This window comes from Neovison vison, chromosome 1 (assembly GCF_020171115.1).
Source record: "Neovison vison isolate M4711 chromosome 1, ASM_NN_V1, whole genome shotgun sequence".
In the NCBI taxonomy this organism is placed as follows: domain Eukaryota; kingdom Metazoa; phylum Chordata; class Mammalia; order Carnivora; family Mustelidae; genus Neogale; species Neogale vison.
Genome location: NC_058091.1, coordinates 47473073 through 47490162, shown reverse-complemented (window position 1 = coordinate 47490162; position 17090 = coordinate 47473073). Strand labels below are relative to the sequence as shown.

General features: G+C 38.1%; 1 protein-coding gene across 1 annotated transcript in view; it reads left to right on the top strand.

The window, feature by feature from the left end:
- The window catches only part of LOC122892073, a 162046-nt gene extending 152973 nt beyond the window's left edge, over positions 1-9073 (top strand). Inside the window, exons 6-7 of the mRNA XM_044228584.1 lie at positions 7564-7702; positions 8986-9073. Of these exons, the coding sequence (XP_044084519.1) occupies positions 7564-7663 (100 nt within the window). The 3' untranslated portion in view covers positions 7664-7702; positions 8986-9073. The remainder of the gene's footprint in view (positions 1-7563; positions 7703-8985) is intronic.
- The last annotated feature ends 8017 nt before the right edge of the window (positions 9074-17090 follow it).

The window sequence follows — 17090 nt, the reverse complement described above, 5'->3', positions numbered from 1 at the left end:
AAGCCTTCATTGAGTATATATTCGGAATGTCTTAAGTCAGGCTGCTAAATAAATAGTTGCTGTTGATGAAGGCAAGAAGATAAACAGGCATTCATAACAGTCAGAAGGGCAGGGAGCATTGGCTGTGGATGGAGTGCACCTTCAATCTAGATCACTAAATCTAGGTAATACTCAGAAATGACCATATGATTGCCCCTCAATCTGTGGCAAATGCTAGGTTCAACCTATTAAAATGTTGTACAGCATGATGGTCTGGGTCATATGAAAAAATCAACCAATATTTATTAGCTTTACCATGTGCAAGATACTGTGCTAATCCCTGTGGGGGGAAGAAGCATCCTTCTTCTCAAAGCATTTCCTATGTATGTGGAGAAACAGGATCTAAACACATAAAAGGATAATATAACCAGTGGTACAATTCCCAGCATAGCACTGAATGACCAGATGATGATAAATATTCCAGGGATTGAAAGTAGGGCAAGATTGCCAGAGTATGAGGCATTTGAGTCGACTATCCAGAGACAAAAGTACATTTGAGTTGAAAGGGAATTTAGAAAACAGCACAGTCCGAAACTTATTAGAGACAAGAAAATGAAGGTCCTAAGAAATCATAATTTATCCATGGTATCACAGTGACTAGTAGTCTTTCAGAGGAATTTAGTATTTGAATCCCAACTTTGCCATGTATTACTGGCAAGTTATTCAACCTGTCTACATTTAGTTCATGAATAAAATAGGGATGATAATACTCAGCACAAACCAAAGGGAAAATTAACTATAATTATTACTATTATTTATTATTACAATTATTATTCAGACATGATGTTCTTTCCCTCTGATCCAAACTCAGCCTCAAAATCTTCTCAACACAGAGCACCAGTCAGCTTTCCCTAATTGTACAGAATTTCCAGTGATATTCAACATTTTTTTTCAGTACATCAAGGAGATTTTTACTGTTATTGATGACAAAAATCTAGAGACAGATTTTAAAACACATTTTTTTTATTGTGCAATCTAACTCTTTCTTAAACCTACATTATTTCTTGGTTTGACTTGCAGTTTCCAAGGCCCACTAGATTATCTCTTAATTCAAACCAAATTACTCAGAGATTCTCCAAAATACCTGATTGTTCCCAAAGAGTCTGCTTCAGGATGCAGTTTACTTTTTCACTTTTAGATGTGATAAGCAGTGCTGTGGTTGACGTTTGTTATGTGGTATATCATGAGGTGGATGTTCATCAGGTCGCGTATATAGAAGAAGCTGAGCTCCCCCCACTTCAGCCTTTCAAATGAGGCACAAGCCAAATATAGTCACTCCCAGTTATTTTAAATGCTCTCCTCCACCGTCATTTAACTATTTTTCATTTAATGGGCAGATTAGTCTAGGAGCCACCAAATGTTAAATGTGGGATGGGACCTAAGGCATGATTTAGTTCACACCCATATAATGCACAGTTCCTCGTCACTGAAGATTATCTTCCGAGGTAGTTAGAAGTTACCCATCCCCCTTATTCAGCAGAACTGAATTAAGGATGTGTTTGTCACATGAAGAAAAGTCAAAATAGCTGGCACAGGAACACCAGTGAGAGAGAGAGAGGGCCCACCTATTCAGTAGTCTCCCTGCCAGGCCATCGACTGCTTACCCAATTCAGTGCAATATTGTGTTTGCATCTGACACCATGGAACTTTGAGAGGCTGGGCTGAAGAAACCCTCATGTTGAATGATAAACAATACCTTAAGCAAAAAGACAAGACAATGTGAAAAGAGTTGAGACTAAAATATGCCTGGCTCTTCACGGTTCAAAGGGCATGCTTGCAACGCAGCGACACTCAACTGCAAAAAGGGACAGATGTTGGGATGGGAGTAGCATGGATGACAGTTCCCTCCAGACTGTTTAATGGGAAGATTGTGTGTTGTATCCAGGCCCATAATGGAGGGAATCTAAAAGGCTTGCTGAAGAAATGCTGATGGAAGTGCTCTGCTGCAGACCACTATTTACCTCCTTTGATTCACTAGGGTATAAATAATCAAAATGATACATAAATTTAATTGCCGGTGTCATGTAGTTATTTTTGAGGAACAGCCACAAATCTGAGATCTGGTATTTAACAAACAACTCAGGCTACCTACTCAGACTAAACACATAGTGTGTTTTCCAGGCTGTAATTTTATAAAAACAAAATGTCTTGAGAGAGAGAACAAGCTAGTACTATTGCTTTAAAAATCACTTTAGGAAAAGTTTCCTTACTAAACTAAAATAAAACGTAGACAATCTAATCCATTTAGCCGGCTGGCCTTGATCCGCCGCCCTGCTGTGCCATGTTATTACCTTCATTTCTTTGACATCCCACACAAATGTCTTTCCTCTAACGGTCTTTAGGAGCAGGTAAACTCTTCTCTCTTTCAGGTTTCTGTTTTTGTTTTTTTCCTCCAAGAACAGAAGTTTATAGACATTTTCGTTCTGGACTCTTTAAACTCTTAAAAATTAGAAATCCAAAAGATTTTTTGGTATGTGTGTTGTTTCTATCAATATTTAATGCATTGTAGGGGTGCCTGGGTGGCTCAGTGGGTTAAAGCCTCTGCCTTGGGCTCTGGTCATGATCCCAGGGTCCTGGGATCAAGACCCCCACATCGGGCTCTCTGCTCAGCAAGAAGCCTGCTTCCTCTTCTCTCTCTGCCTGCTTCTCTGTTATCTCCATCTGTCAAATAAATAAATAAAATCTTTTTAAAAATATTTAATGCATTGGAAATTAAACACATCTTTATAAAAATAACTATTTTAAAGTCAAAGTCAAACACAATTTAGTGAGAAGGGTAGCATTTTTTTTTTCACTTTTCAATGTGAATCTCTTTAATGTCTGAATTAACAGAAGAAAGCTGGATTCTCATATTTACATCTATGTTTAATCTGTTGGGATATGTTGTTTTAGTTGAAGTATATAAGAAAATCCAGTCTTATACAGATATGTAGATTGAAAAGGGAAATTTATTCTAATAACCTTTCAGAGAATTATGGATATTCTTCCACTATCTTATTCAAAATCAACTAGTACTAATTTCTTAAAGATTAGTTGCAATGTGAAATCTAGGATATTATCAATCAACTTTTCATATTTTGTTACACTAAAATCCATTGGTATACCTTCTATTTTGAATGGATCTTTTACTTATGTATGATTTTACAACATCATGCATTCATCAGTTGTTAGCATACAGTAACTTAAAAAAAAAAAACATACACATCTGTGAGATCACAGTCCATAAAAAAGTCTTGAAGTATTAGAAAGCTTTCAACTCATGCTGGTGGACATGTCTTCCAAAATTCTGAGTATTGCTTTAAAACTTGTATTTTATCATTGACAACAAATATTATCAGTTATTTTCCTTGAAGAGTCGGGCTCACTTTGTTCATTTTTGAGAAAATGTGTACCCAACTCTGAACTACCATGGTCTGTCAGACATTCTGTCAGATAAAAAATAGTGTTCCATGGGGAAGGTGGCTAGTTCAGCCCACAACCAAATTAACTGCACAAGGGTTTGAGATAACCACCATACTTTGATATGTAGTAGAAGTGATTTACATGCACTTCTCATAGAATATCAAAAATGTGTGTACTTGGGCGCCTCAGTGGCTCAGTTGGTTAAGTGACTGCCTTCAGCTCAGGTCCTGATCCTGGAGTCCTAGGGAATCTGCTTCTCCCTCTTACCTTCTCTGCTATCATGCTCTCTCACTCCCTCTTATTCTCACTCTCATATAAATAAATAAAATCTACATATAAATAAATAAAATGTACTCAAGGGTCAAGACAATAAATTTAGTAATTTATGCTGCTTCAGCAAGGACAATTTTAAGTGAAGCTGCTTTTTTAAAAAAATTGTTTGTTTGTACGTTTATTGTTACTATTTGGTGGGGAAGAATACAATGACCCCTAGTACAGTTTGGAACCACTGCCTTGATTTGTGCTAAGGCACCAGCAGTTTTATTCACCATTGTTTTTCTCTAGCAGTGCAAATGTAACACAGTGAGAAATGCAAATAATGCTTAGAATTGTTATGAAAATAATTTTGACCTGCAGACACCCTAAAAGTTTTCAAAGATACTTAGGAATCCAAGGAACAAAGTTAGAGAATTCCTGTCCTAGAGTACCTCAAAAAAATTTGCAAGCTGGCATAATTCTGTGTAACAGGAAGACCATCCAAATGGATAGCAATCATTTAAAAATCATCTTCATAAATGATTGAGAAGAAAGCCAACAATAATCTCAATATATAAGAATGTTACATTGCCAAAACAAAACCTGTTCCCTTTGTCCCACAAATTTGGCCCATAACTCTTGATTACGTAAATTCATCTGTGCCTCAGTTCTTGCAGCTATACAATGGAAATAACAAAAGTACCGATCGCGAAGTGTTTGGAAGATGAGATAATTTCAAGTCAGGAGAGTACTTAGCACAGTGCCTGGCACATAGTAAGTACAAAATAAACCTTATTAGCTACTATTTTATCAATAATCCATCAGCTTTAATTTCCCTCACTTTGTTCAAAATGGATATCCTCTCTTGTGAACATTATAACATTTCATTTTTTCACAAGGGCAAGCTCTTCACTGAGGACATCTCTGACTCATGAGTGTAAAGTTATTTACAGTACTCTTCTGTGATAAAAATATAACTGTGCTTCTCCTTCTTTTAGTATTCTTGCATCACAGTGCTGTTTGATAATTTCTTCTTAAAAGATTTTTTAAAATAAGTTTAATACTGTCAAGATAAAATTTGAAACAAAATTCAAGGAGCCTATGTAATTAATACCTACTGTATTTTATCTATAAGCAAAAGACAAATGGTAGCTCTCAGCCCTTGTACAGTATGACTGTTAACATAGAATGGTGAAAGTTATGGTGAGTTAAGAATTTCATCATACAGCTCAAGATTTTAATAGCTGAATAGCATAAAATATTACTCTTGACATGGCTTGACATTTTCCTTTATTAGAAAATATTTTTAAATAGCTAAGAAACAACACCATTAGCAAAAATATTTAATTTTTCAGAATATTACACTGGGTGCCGGTTGGCAGAGGATGAGACATACTGCTCAGTACAAATTCCACAGGCTGAATGAAGGCTTTGAATTTGAATGAATGTTCACATACCTCACAAAATGTTGCCTTCCTTCTGGCTTGGACTTTGAGAAATACCTCTGTCAGTGTTTACACAGTTTTAGGAGGGCTCCATGGTTTATGATCAGATTAGCCTATTTTCCTCCCAGTGCATGGCTCTCAAATCCACATGTGGAAGTGTTTCTCTTAAGGCAGGAATAAGTTAAGCATGTGCTTCAAGAGTTCCTACAGTCATGAATAATCAAAGTCTAATAAAGGCAATCTGAGAAATACTAGATTTCAGACAATATCTTATTTTAGCAAGCTAGATTATAGAGGGGAAAACTTGGGTTCTTAAACAATATTTGAAAGTAAGCCCTCTCTCCCTGAAAACAAGTAAAACATCTATATGAGTTTCACAGCAACTGCCATGTTAAAAATGAAAGCTAGATATAGGATTGGCGCAGTGCAAAATGTGGCTAAATCACCTTCTTTGTCTCTGCTACATGCTTCTCAACTGGTGTTGAAATGTGGAAATACTGAGTCAACTGAAAGCCCTCCCAGACACTGGACACTGGTCGTAGTCATGTATGGACATGGATGATGATGTTATGTAATCAGTTTAAGGATACTGAGCCAGTGAGCAATACCTTTCATAGAACAATATGAAGAAGAGCTGTGCATTGTAGATATCCATGGCTACAAAACAGTAGCGGGAACAATCTAAGCACACTCTATCAATCAAAGTCTTAATATGCACTTAACTGTGTTCGATGGACTTACACTCTGATTATTGGATGATAATGTTCATTTCAACAATGCTTGGGGCCGGGCACCTGGGTGGCTCAGTACGTTAAGCCTCTGCCTTCGGCTCAGGTCATGATCTCAGAGTCCTGGGACTGAGTCCCGCATCGGGCTCTCTGCTTGGCAGGGAGCCTGCTTCCTCCTCTCTCTCTCTGCCTGCCTCTCTGCCTACATGTGATTTCTCTCTGTCAAATAAATAAATAAAATCTTAAAAAAAAAAAAAATGCTTGGGGCAGATCATGAGCCTAAGAAGGAACCACCACAAGGGGGAACATGTGCTAAAGAAAGGGTGACCAGTGGGCAGAGTACTCTTGGCTATAGGAAGGAAAGAATATTAAGCTTTGCTCTCCACCTAAGCAGCAACAACATGTCTTCAAATATACACATAAAGACAAGTGAATGAGTGAGTATACAGATGAATAGACAAAGGGATCACAAGTAATCCATCAGTAGAAAACCCAGGCATCTCCTGCAACTTGCATAGTTACTGTAATGAATAATTTACTTTCTTCCTTCATTTCTGCAGCCCCTTGAGCTCAACTTAATCCTTGCATAAAGTGACAGCTGGAAGTAGTATTTCACTTTTATAACTTTCAGAACATTTCTTACAGTCAAGTATTTGGTTTTGTGCCCATGTTTGTTTTTGCACCTCCTTGTGCTACACAGCAACCCTGCCATCTCCAAGCCAAGGCCAGACAGTCTGGGAGACAAATTCCAAATGGCTGACAGTGCCAGGTTGCAGATATAAAAAGGCATCATTCCCCTGTCTCTCTCTTTTTTGGTGACAGAGAGTGATTTCTCTGCAATGTGACATTTGAAATTATGCCTAGCTTTTGCTAAAGATAAGTAGGCTGCCAGCCCTAAAAGAATGGGGAGGACACAGGATTCGAGAGCCCAAGAAGTTTTGGGAGGTTTATTCCTCACCCGTTTGTATGATTCTAGTAAGAGCCAACCACACTCAATCACCCTCTCTCCATTTCCAGGATTCTGAACATTCCATTGAGACACACACACACACACACACACACACACACACACAGTAAAATAGAATAGTGAAGAATAGTTAGTAGAATAAGAGAAGAGTCTAGACTTTCTAGTAAAGGCAATAAGAAAGAAAACCAGAGACATATTACATATAGCATAAATAGCTTTGATCATTTCATAAAAGTCAAAATTAAGTTTAACATTAATGTTAAAAAAAACTGTGGAAGACTAAGATTTAAATTAAAGGCTTAAATGATCACTTCTGAAAATGGGTTGTCTTCTCTTCTGTTAAACTTATAAAGTATTTAATAATTTTCTGCCTTTGATACTTTATACCAGCATTAAACATAATAGGCATGAATCACAGAATTGTAAAATCTGAAATTCTGAGGAATCAAAAGCCATGATCCTGTAGCTTCTTAATACCTACCCATGCAATTCCCTTCCATTCTAATTACTCTCTGCAAGTACCATCTGGAGATTGTCACCTTCTTAAATTTCTATAATGGTTCCCAAGAGTTCCTCAGTTAAAAGCAGAGTTCATGGGGTGCCTGAGTGGCTCAGTCGGTTAAGCATCCTATTCTTCATCTCAGCTCAGGTCTCAATCTCAAGGTCGTGAGTTCAGGTCCCACATTAGGCTCCATGGTTTTTTTGTTTGTTTCTTTGTTTTAATTAGAACAACAAGAAAAGAGACATTATCAGGGCGAATGAAGTCTATACACAAGGAACAGCATGATGTACAAGGCAAAAAGAAAGAACATGGTTCAGAGAAGTAAAGGAGGAAGAACACGTTACCGAAGTATAAAGAATATGTGGTAGGTCATGGAACCATTCTGTTGGGTAAGGGATAACTCAGGAAAAGCTCTCATAGCATTGGATTTTAACTCTAGTATTATGAGGTGACATCAAAGATTTTATGTAAGGTGGCCTGAAACATGATAATTTTCATATTTTAGAAAGATTTCTACAAAAGCTCCATGGAGAATGGTTTGATATAGACCAATCCGGAAGCTATTATATATATACGGAGAGTCTGGAAAGAAAGATGTAGACAGATGAAATTTAGAAACCGAACAGAAAAACTCTGGTCACAAATTTTATTGGGGAACTGTTGTTGAGAGAGAGAATCAAATAAGATTCCCAGTTGATGATTTTGTGGCTTTGAAAAATAATCAGGTCTGATAGGAGATGTAAACTCAATTGTGGACATGTTGTTTTGAATGACCTTTGTATGTGTATAAGCCTTTGCTGTACGGCATGTATTGGAGTAGGAGATACATATTTAGGAGTTATCAGCCTAACAGTCACATCATATTAGTTCAAAACCAGGAAAGTAGATGAGATTTATTGGGGTTTTATACCTAAAACATATAATTAGTTATCTAAAAGGTAAGTCAAAAGACTGATGTGATTGAAATCAAGGGAGAAGAGAGTTTTAAGAAAGAAGTGGTCAACAGTATTATATGGCAACTCCGTTACCTTTCCACAACAGTTTCATTCAAATGTTAGGCATAGAAATCAGAGTGTAGGGAGCTGAGGACTCAAAGAAAGGCCAGACATGGAGAAAATATGACATTTGAATCACCCAAGGTGGGGCTAGGTTATGCTGCTGGGGCACCTTTCCAATTTCAGTGGCTTGACACAACAAAGATTTGTTTTTCATTGTGTTACGCATCTAATGCAGGTCATCAGGGGACTCTGCTCAACACAGTAGACTCCAGTTAACACAAGCATTTGCAATTGTTGTAACAAGAAAAAGAGAGAACTACCAAATGACAACTAAATACTTTTTCCTGGAAGCAATACTTGACACTTCATTCTTATTTTACTGGCCAACACAAGTCATATGGTCACAGAAAGCTGAGAAATACAATACTACCTTGTGTCTAGAAAAAGAACTAGGATATTCATGTACAGCCTTCATGACGGGATTAGGGCATCATTAGATACAAAAGGTTATTAAGTTTAAAGACAGATTTTGTTTGGTTTTTAAGAGGAGGTACCAAAGGCACTAAAGAAATGCATTTTCACAACTCACACTTTTGCACCTCTGTGCAGCCTACAAAGTAAACATCATTCATGTCTAACTTCTTCGCAGAAATATCCTTCCTACTAGATTGGATATATCTTCAAAACTCTACTCAAGAATTACTTCTGGTGTGAAGCTGTCCATGGATGAGACTACTTGCCTACCTGTGTCTAATTGTATTTAGGTAAGTATATTTCTTCCTGTTATCATTGTTGACTTATCTGTGTCTTCACATGTTCATATTTTGAAGTCTTTCCCCCTAACCCACTAAAAGGTAAGAATATTCCCTTTTGTTTCTTTTCTTTCCATGTGGTAACTGACCATAAGATATATACTCTATCCATGATTTTTTATGGCCAGAGAAGTCCCTTCTACAGAGTTCTTTGGATCTGACCACCCCTGAGGACATAGAGTCATTTATACAATGGTTTATGAAGAAAACTGCAGCTTGGCTTTTTTGGGTTTGTTTTTTTTTTTTGTTTTGTTTTGGTTGTGGTTTTTTTTTTCCCCCCATGGCTGAAGAGGCAGGAAATTGAGCAGCAGTGGCCTAACTCTTATGGAAACTCCACCCTGTGTACAGGCACGATGGTAATTGTGCCAAGTCTACTTTCTGGGACTAGCCCAAACCTGTCAAGTTCTCACTTGAAAAACTTGCAGATGCATCCACCACATATTTATGCACTCACATTCATATGCAAAGAAGTTGCTACTGAGATGAGACATCTCATCAGGAAGGCTTACAACTGAGTTGTTTTTATGATGACAGATTTACTCGGATTTGACTTCAGCCTCTCATCTGGTCCTCCAGGACCATGGCCATACATGTGCAGAGTACCTGTCTGGGTTCCGAAAACAGTCTGGCCCTCAGGACATGTACGCTAACTGTCACCTACATGTCAAAACTATAACCTAGGCCTCACTAACACAATCCAGTCTCCTGAGCTAAACAACCACAGATATGCAAACTCAGCGGGCTTTGGAAGTGAAACAGGTGCACATGCATTGTGGTAAGGATTTCCATTGTGTTCAGAGCTAAAAATTTAGATGCAGTCATTAAATTTTTGAGCTAGGAGGAGTCACTGAAACCACCCACACACAAAATAAATAGGTCAATACATAATCCAGACAGACCAGAAGAGAATTTTTAAAGAAAAGGGAAAGTTTGTCAAGAAATGTGTTTAGTAGGAAGATGAGTTCGGCAGCAAGGACTGTGTGTGATTTGAGAAAAGCTAAGCAGCAATTTTTGGGTTTTGTCCTAAGGACAGGATCTACTCTGATCCAGTAAAGCTATGAAGGTCTTTCCCACAGAGGTGAGAAAATACAATTTTTGACCCTATTCCAATTCTTTGATTCAGGGTAAAAGAAATACTAAATACTAAAAGAAATGCCACCAAATTATAATCATAATTTTCTTCTCAAGTGAGTTGACTCCAGTTGGCATTTATCAGCTTATAGGTCAGCACAAATGTTTTTATAATGAGCCATAAAAGGAGGAAAGTATAGTCTAGACCAGCACTCAAAAAGCCTGCTGCTTTCTTTCAGCAATTCAACGGAGTCTGACTCACAGTAACTGACTGGCCCAAACTGATAATATCAGGTCCCTGACATGCTAAGGGGGCAGGATCTTACTTTTGAAGTGGTGTAAGTTCTTGTAACAATGAGCAATGTGTACTTCAGGGCTGGGTGGTCTGGGCCACTGAGTGACTCCCACAGAATTGCTTGTGCCTTTCACCCTATCCCTACCTCTGCAGCTAAGAACACATTTCTTTTTATTCGTTTTTTCTTTCTACTCCTGCCTGTCTCTTTGTTCTAATTGTCTCCAATCTGATGCATTTTAGTTTTGCTAGTGGTTCCCACAATAAACTTCATGAAAAGGTTGAAGATGTTGCTGTCCCATCATCTATAGTGAAATGCTCTGAAATGAGGCAAAAATCATGTCTGCTTTGCACATATTAGGCCCCAAATAAACATAGATATATGGTCTTTAATAGGTTTTCAGTAGTTGAAACACATTTCTCTTAAGTTTTCTGATGAAAATATGTGTGAACAATATTGAGATACTATATCCCATCCCCATTCCCCATACATGCTAAAGCACCAGGAACAGAAAGCTGCTTGTTATACATTGCAACCCCCCAAAATTCATAAACTGAGACCTAACTCCCAATGTGATGGGATTTGGAGTGGGGCCTTTGAAAGGAGATTAGGTCAGATAAACGTGGTCCTCATGGATGGAATTAGTGTCCTTATATGAAGAGATCAGAAAGCAACTAGCTCTCTTTCTCTATCCCAGAATTGGTCCCTCACCAAAGCCTGACAATGCTAGCCCTCTGATCACAAATTTTCAGCCTCTAGAATTTTGAAGAATGTATTTTTACTGTTTATAAACCACCCAGTCTATGACTCTGTTATAATACCCCAAACACACTAAGATATGGAGTATTAAGTCTCCGAGAGTTTCTAGCCAGACTCTCAATCAGTGGTTCTATTTCAGTAAAATAAAGAGAATAGAAATGGCAATAGAACCAGGAAATAGTTTGGATGTCCCTCACTCATTTAGAACAAGACTTCACAGGATTTTGGAAACTCGTGTTGTCACTCTTGCCTTTCTAATATTTTTCCCAACAGCCAAAAATCTCATACCATTTTAAAGGGGAGGGGGTGCAAATACAATATGAAGTCTGTAGAAAACTCTGAGGAATGTGAACCTCTTATCAGAGAGGTGCTGGGATACAGCTCAGCAGACTTGTTGAATGAAGATGGGTCCAAACTGTAGTAGAAGGAGACAAGCAATGTTTAGCCCTTCTGATCTATAAAATGAGGGGCGATGTTTTCCAATTTTGCACTTCCAGTACCTAATCACCTGACCTATCCTTTCAAATTCCATTGACTGGTAACTAGCACAAGCCAATTAACTACTACTTCACTAAGTACTATGGTGACCAATGAAGCCCTCCAAATTATTATTCAGTTTGTTTTTATTTTTTATGACATATTTTGAATTTAGAGACCAACATACTAAAATCACCTACTATAAATTTAGACTTCTATTTTAAATTTGGAGCTTTATTATGACACGAGAAATAGAAATTTTAGAGTAAACCATCATTAGCACAGTCAGCATTCTACCTTCCAAATTGTCCTCAGGAAAATCAACATTGTACAACCTTGACGTTCTCTGAAAACAGAAAAACAAACCAGTTCTACCCAGGACACCCAGAAGGTTCTTTGCAGATACATGCCATTCCTACAATTTAAATGTAAATAGAAGGAAATGACTTAAGAAATACAAAGATTTGTAATTTCCTATGGCCCAGCCAGGTGAAACTGAGTCTCACTCTATGTACCAATGGAATGACAAAGTATTTTAACTTAATATCACAACTTAATTTTGGGGCATACTTTTTGGCTACTACATACTAACACAGGTAGTCTAGTAGCACTTTTCCCAGTTCCTGTGTTAACTTAGGAATGGCCATCAGAGCCTGCCATTCAAGGAGGGAAGTTAGTATTTTCCAAAGAAAGAGATCCCAAAAGAATAACATTGTGATAACATCACCCCATCTCAACATGCCCCTTTTTATGTTAGATTACTCCTTTAAATCTAGAAATGTAATGCCCACCTCATATCTCAGCATATCTTACAATAGGAATCCCTAAATACCAAGAGCCAAAATTATAAACCAAAAAGTAATCTAGCATGGAGGACAAGGGGAGATGGAGAGGAGAAGGGAGTTGAGGGAAATTGGAAGGGGAGGTGAACCATGGGAGACTATGGACTCTGAAAAACAATCGGAGGGTTTTGAAGGGGTGGGGGGGTGGGAGGTTGGGGGAACCAGGTGGTGGGTATTGGAGAGGACACGGAATGCATGGAGCACTGGGTGTGGTGCAAAAACAATGAATACTGTTACGCTGAAAAGAAATTAAAAAATAAAAATAAAAAAATAAAAGTAATCTTTATTAGAATAATTTGAAACAAAGTCTTATATCAGGCACTGAAGAGAAAAAGAAAAACTTGAGAAATAGTGAAATGTTCTAAACTCACAGATAAGATATTATCATAATCAACACATTTAAGTGGACATACCTGAACACTGTGACTCAAAATTTTTAATTTTTAAAGATTTTTTTTAAAATTTATTTGACAGACAGAGATCACAAGTAGGCAGAGAGACAGGCAGAGAGAGAGAAGGAAGCAGGCTCCCTGCTGAGCAGAGAGCCCGATGCGGGACTCGATCCCAGGACCCTGAGATTATGACCTGAGCCGAAGGCAGCGGCTTAACCCACTGAGACACCCAGCCACTTTCTATTAAGAAAAATGAGGGTTTTTTTTAAAACTTTGTTTTTCTCAGTGTTCCAAGATTCATTTTTTATGCATCACACCCAGTGTTCCATGCAATATGTGCCATCCTTAATACCCACCACTAGGCTCGCCCAACCACCAGCTGCCTCCACTCCAAAACCATCACTTTGTTTCTCAGAGTCCACAGTCCTTCAGTTTCCCCCAACTCCCTTCTCCTCTCCTTCCCCCAATGTCCATATAATTCCTTATCCTCCACAAGTAAGTGAAACCATATGATTGACTCTCTCTGCTTGATTTGTTTTACTCAGCATAATCTCTTCCAGTCCCGTCCATGTTGATACAAAAGTTGGATATTCATCCTTTCTGAGGGAGACATAATACTCCATTGTATTTATGGGCCATATCTTTATCCATTCATCCACTGAAGAGCATCTCGGCTGCCTCCAGTTTGGCGATTGTGGCCTTTACTGCTATGAACATTGGGGTACAGATGGCCCTTCTTTTCACTACATCTGTATCATTGGAGTAGATACCCAGTAGTGCAATTGTGGGATCATAGGTACCTATCTTTTTAATTTCTTAAGGAATCTCCACACTGTTTTCCAAAGTGGCTGCCCCAGCTTGCATTCCCACCAACAATATAAGAGGGTTCCCCTTTCTCCACATCCTCTCCAACACTTGTTGGTTGCTGTCTTGCTAATTTTGTCCATTCTAACTGGTATAAGGTGGTATCTCAATGTGGTTTTGATTTGAATCTCCCTGATGGCTAATGGTGATGAGCATTTTTTCATGCATCTGTTAGCCATTTGTATGTCTTCTTTGGAGAAGTGTCTGTTTATGCCTTCTGCCTATTTTTTGACATGGGTATGTTTTTTGAGTGTTGAGTTTGAGGAGTTCTTTATAGATCTTGGATATCAGCCCCTTTGTCTGTAGTATCATTAGTGAATATCTTCTCCTAGTCTGTGGGTTGCCTCTTTGTTTTTGTTGACTGTTTCCTTTGCTGTGCAGAAGCTTTTGATCTTGATGAAGTCCCAGCAGTTCGTTTTTGTTTTTGTTTCCTTTGCCTTTGGAGACATGTCTTGCAAGAAGTTTCTGTGGCTGATGTTGAAGAGGTTACTGCCTAAGTTCTCCCTAGAATTTTGACAGAGTCCTACCTCCTGTGAGGTCTTTTGTCCATTTCGAGTTTATCTCTATGTATGATGTAAGAGAATGGTTGAGTTTCATTTTTCTATACATAGCTGTCCAATTCTCCCAGCACCATTTATTGAAGAGACTTTCTTTTTTCCACTTTGTATTTTTTCCTGTATTGTTGAATATTATTTCACCATATTATTTGTTCATATCTGGGCTCTCTACTCTGTTCCACTGGTCGATGTGTCTGATTTGTGCCAGTACCATACTGTCTTGGTGATCACAGCTTTGTAGTGTAGCTTGAAATCAGGCAACATGATGCCCCGAGTTTTGTGTTTCTTTTCCACATTTCCTTCGCAATTCGGGGTCTCTTCTGGCTCCATACAAGTTTTAGGATTCCATCAAAATTTTAGGATCCATACAAATGTTTCCTCCAGCTCTTTGAAAAATGCCAGTGGAATTTTGATCTGGATCGCATTGAAAGCATAGATGGCTCTAGGCAGTATAGATATTTTAAAACTGTTTATTCTTCCAATCCATGAGGATGGAATGCTTTTCCATCTATTTATGTCTTCTTCAATTTCTTTCATGAGTGTTCTATAGTTCCACAAGTACACATCCTTTTCCTCTTTGGTTAAGTTTATTATGTTACTTGGTGCTATAGTAAATGGAATTGATTCTCTAATTTCCCTTTCTGTATTTTCATTGTTAGTGTATAAGAAAGCAACTGATTTCTGTGCACTGATTTTGTATCCTGCCACATTACTGAATTGCTGTATGAGTTCTAGCAGTTTGGGGATGGAGCCTTTTGGGTTTTCCATATAAAGTATCATGTCACCTGCGAAGAGAGAGAGTTTGACTTCTTCTTTGCCAATTTGAAAGCAGAAGCTTAACCCACAAAGCCACCCAGGCACCCCTTCTTTGCCAATTTGAATACCTTTTATTTATTTTTGTTGTCTGATTGCTGCTGCCAGGACTTCTAGTACTATGTTGAACAACAGTGGTGAGAGTGGGCATCCTTGTCATGTTCCTGATCTCAAAGGGAAGGCTGTCAGCTTTTCCCCATTGAGAATGATACTCACTGTGGAGTTTCTCGTAGATCTATTTTATGAAGTTGAGGAATGTTCCCTCTATGCCTATACTTTGAAGAGTTTTAATCAGGAATGGATGTTGTGTTTTGTCAAATGCTTTTTCTGCATCAAATGAAAGGACCATGTGGTTCTTCTCTCTTTTCTTATTGATTTGTTCTATGACATTGACTGATTTGCAACTGTTGAACCACCCTTGCATCCCAGGGATAAATCCCACCTGGTCATGGTGGATAATCTTTCTAATGTAGTCTTGGATCCAATTAGCTAGGATCATGTTGAGAATCTTGGCATCCATACTTGTCAGGGATATTGGTCTGAAATTCTCCTTTTTGATGGGGTCTTTGCCCGGTTTGGGGGTCAGGGTAATGCTGGCTTCATAGAAAGAGTCTGGAAGTTTCCCTTCTGTTTCTATTTTTTGAAAAAGCTTCAGGAGAATAGGTATTATTTCTTCTATTCCCCAGGGAATCTGTCAGGTGGTGGGCTCTTGTTTTTGGGGAGGTTTTTGATCACTGCTTCAATCCTGTTACTAGATATTGGTCTATTCACGTTGTCAATTTCATCCTGAATCAGTCTTGGAAGCCTGTAGGTTTCCAGGAATGCATCCATTTCGTCTAGGTTGCTTGACTTATTGGCATATAACTGTTGATAATAATTTCTGATGATTGTTTCTATTTCCTTGGTGTTAGTCATGATCTCTCCCCTTTCGTTCATAATTTTATTAATTTGGGTTCTCTCTCTCTTAGTTTGGATTAGTTTAGCCAGTGGTTTATCGATCTTATTGATTCTTTCAAAGAACCAGCTTGTAGTTTCGTTGATGTGTGCTACTCTATCTCTAGCTTCTACCTCATGGATCTCTGTTCTAATCTTGATTATTTCCCTTCTTGTACATCAGGTTGGCTTAATTCATTGTTGATTTTCCAGTTCTTTAAGGTGTAAAGAGAGTTGGTGTATTCTGGATTTTTCAATTTTTTTTGAGTGAGGCTTGGATGGCTATGTATTTCCCCCTTAGGACCACCTTTCCTGTATCCCATAGGTTTTGGACCAGTGTTTCATTGGTTTCCATAAACTGTTTAAGTTCTTTGATTTCCTGGTTGATCCAAACATTCTTAAGCAGGGTGGTCTTTAGCTTCCAAGTGTTTGAATTCCTTCCAAACTTTTTCTTGTGGTTGCATTCCGGTTTCAAAGCACTGTGGTCTGAGAATATGCAGGGAGTAATCTCAGTCTTTTGGTATTGGTTGAGCCCTGATTGTGACCCAGTATGTGGTCTATTCTGGAGAAAGTTCCATGTGCATTCGAGAAGAATGAGTATACTGTTGTTTTAAAGTGGAATGTTCTGTACGTATCTGTGAGGTCCATCTGGTCCAATGTGTCATTCAAAGCTCTTGTTTCTTTATTGATTTTCTGCTTGGATGATCTGTCTATTACTGAGAGTGGTGTGTTAAGATCCTCTACAATTAATATATTCATATCAATATGACTCTTTATTTTGATTAACAGTTGACTCTTATAGTTGGCTGCTCCCATATTGGGGACATAAATATTTACAATTGTTAGATCTTCTTGGTGGGTAGGCCATTTAAGAATGATGTAGTGTCCTTCTGTATCTCTGACTACAGTCTTTAGCTTAAAATTTAATTTCCCTGATACCC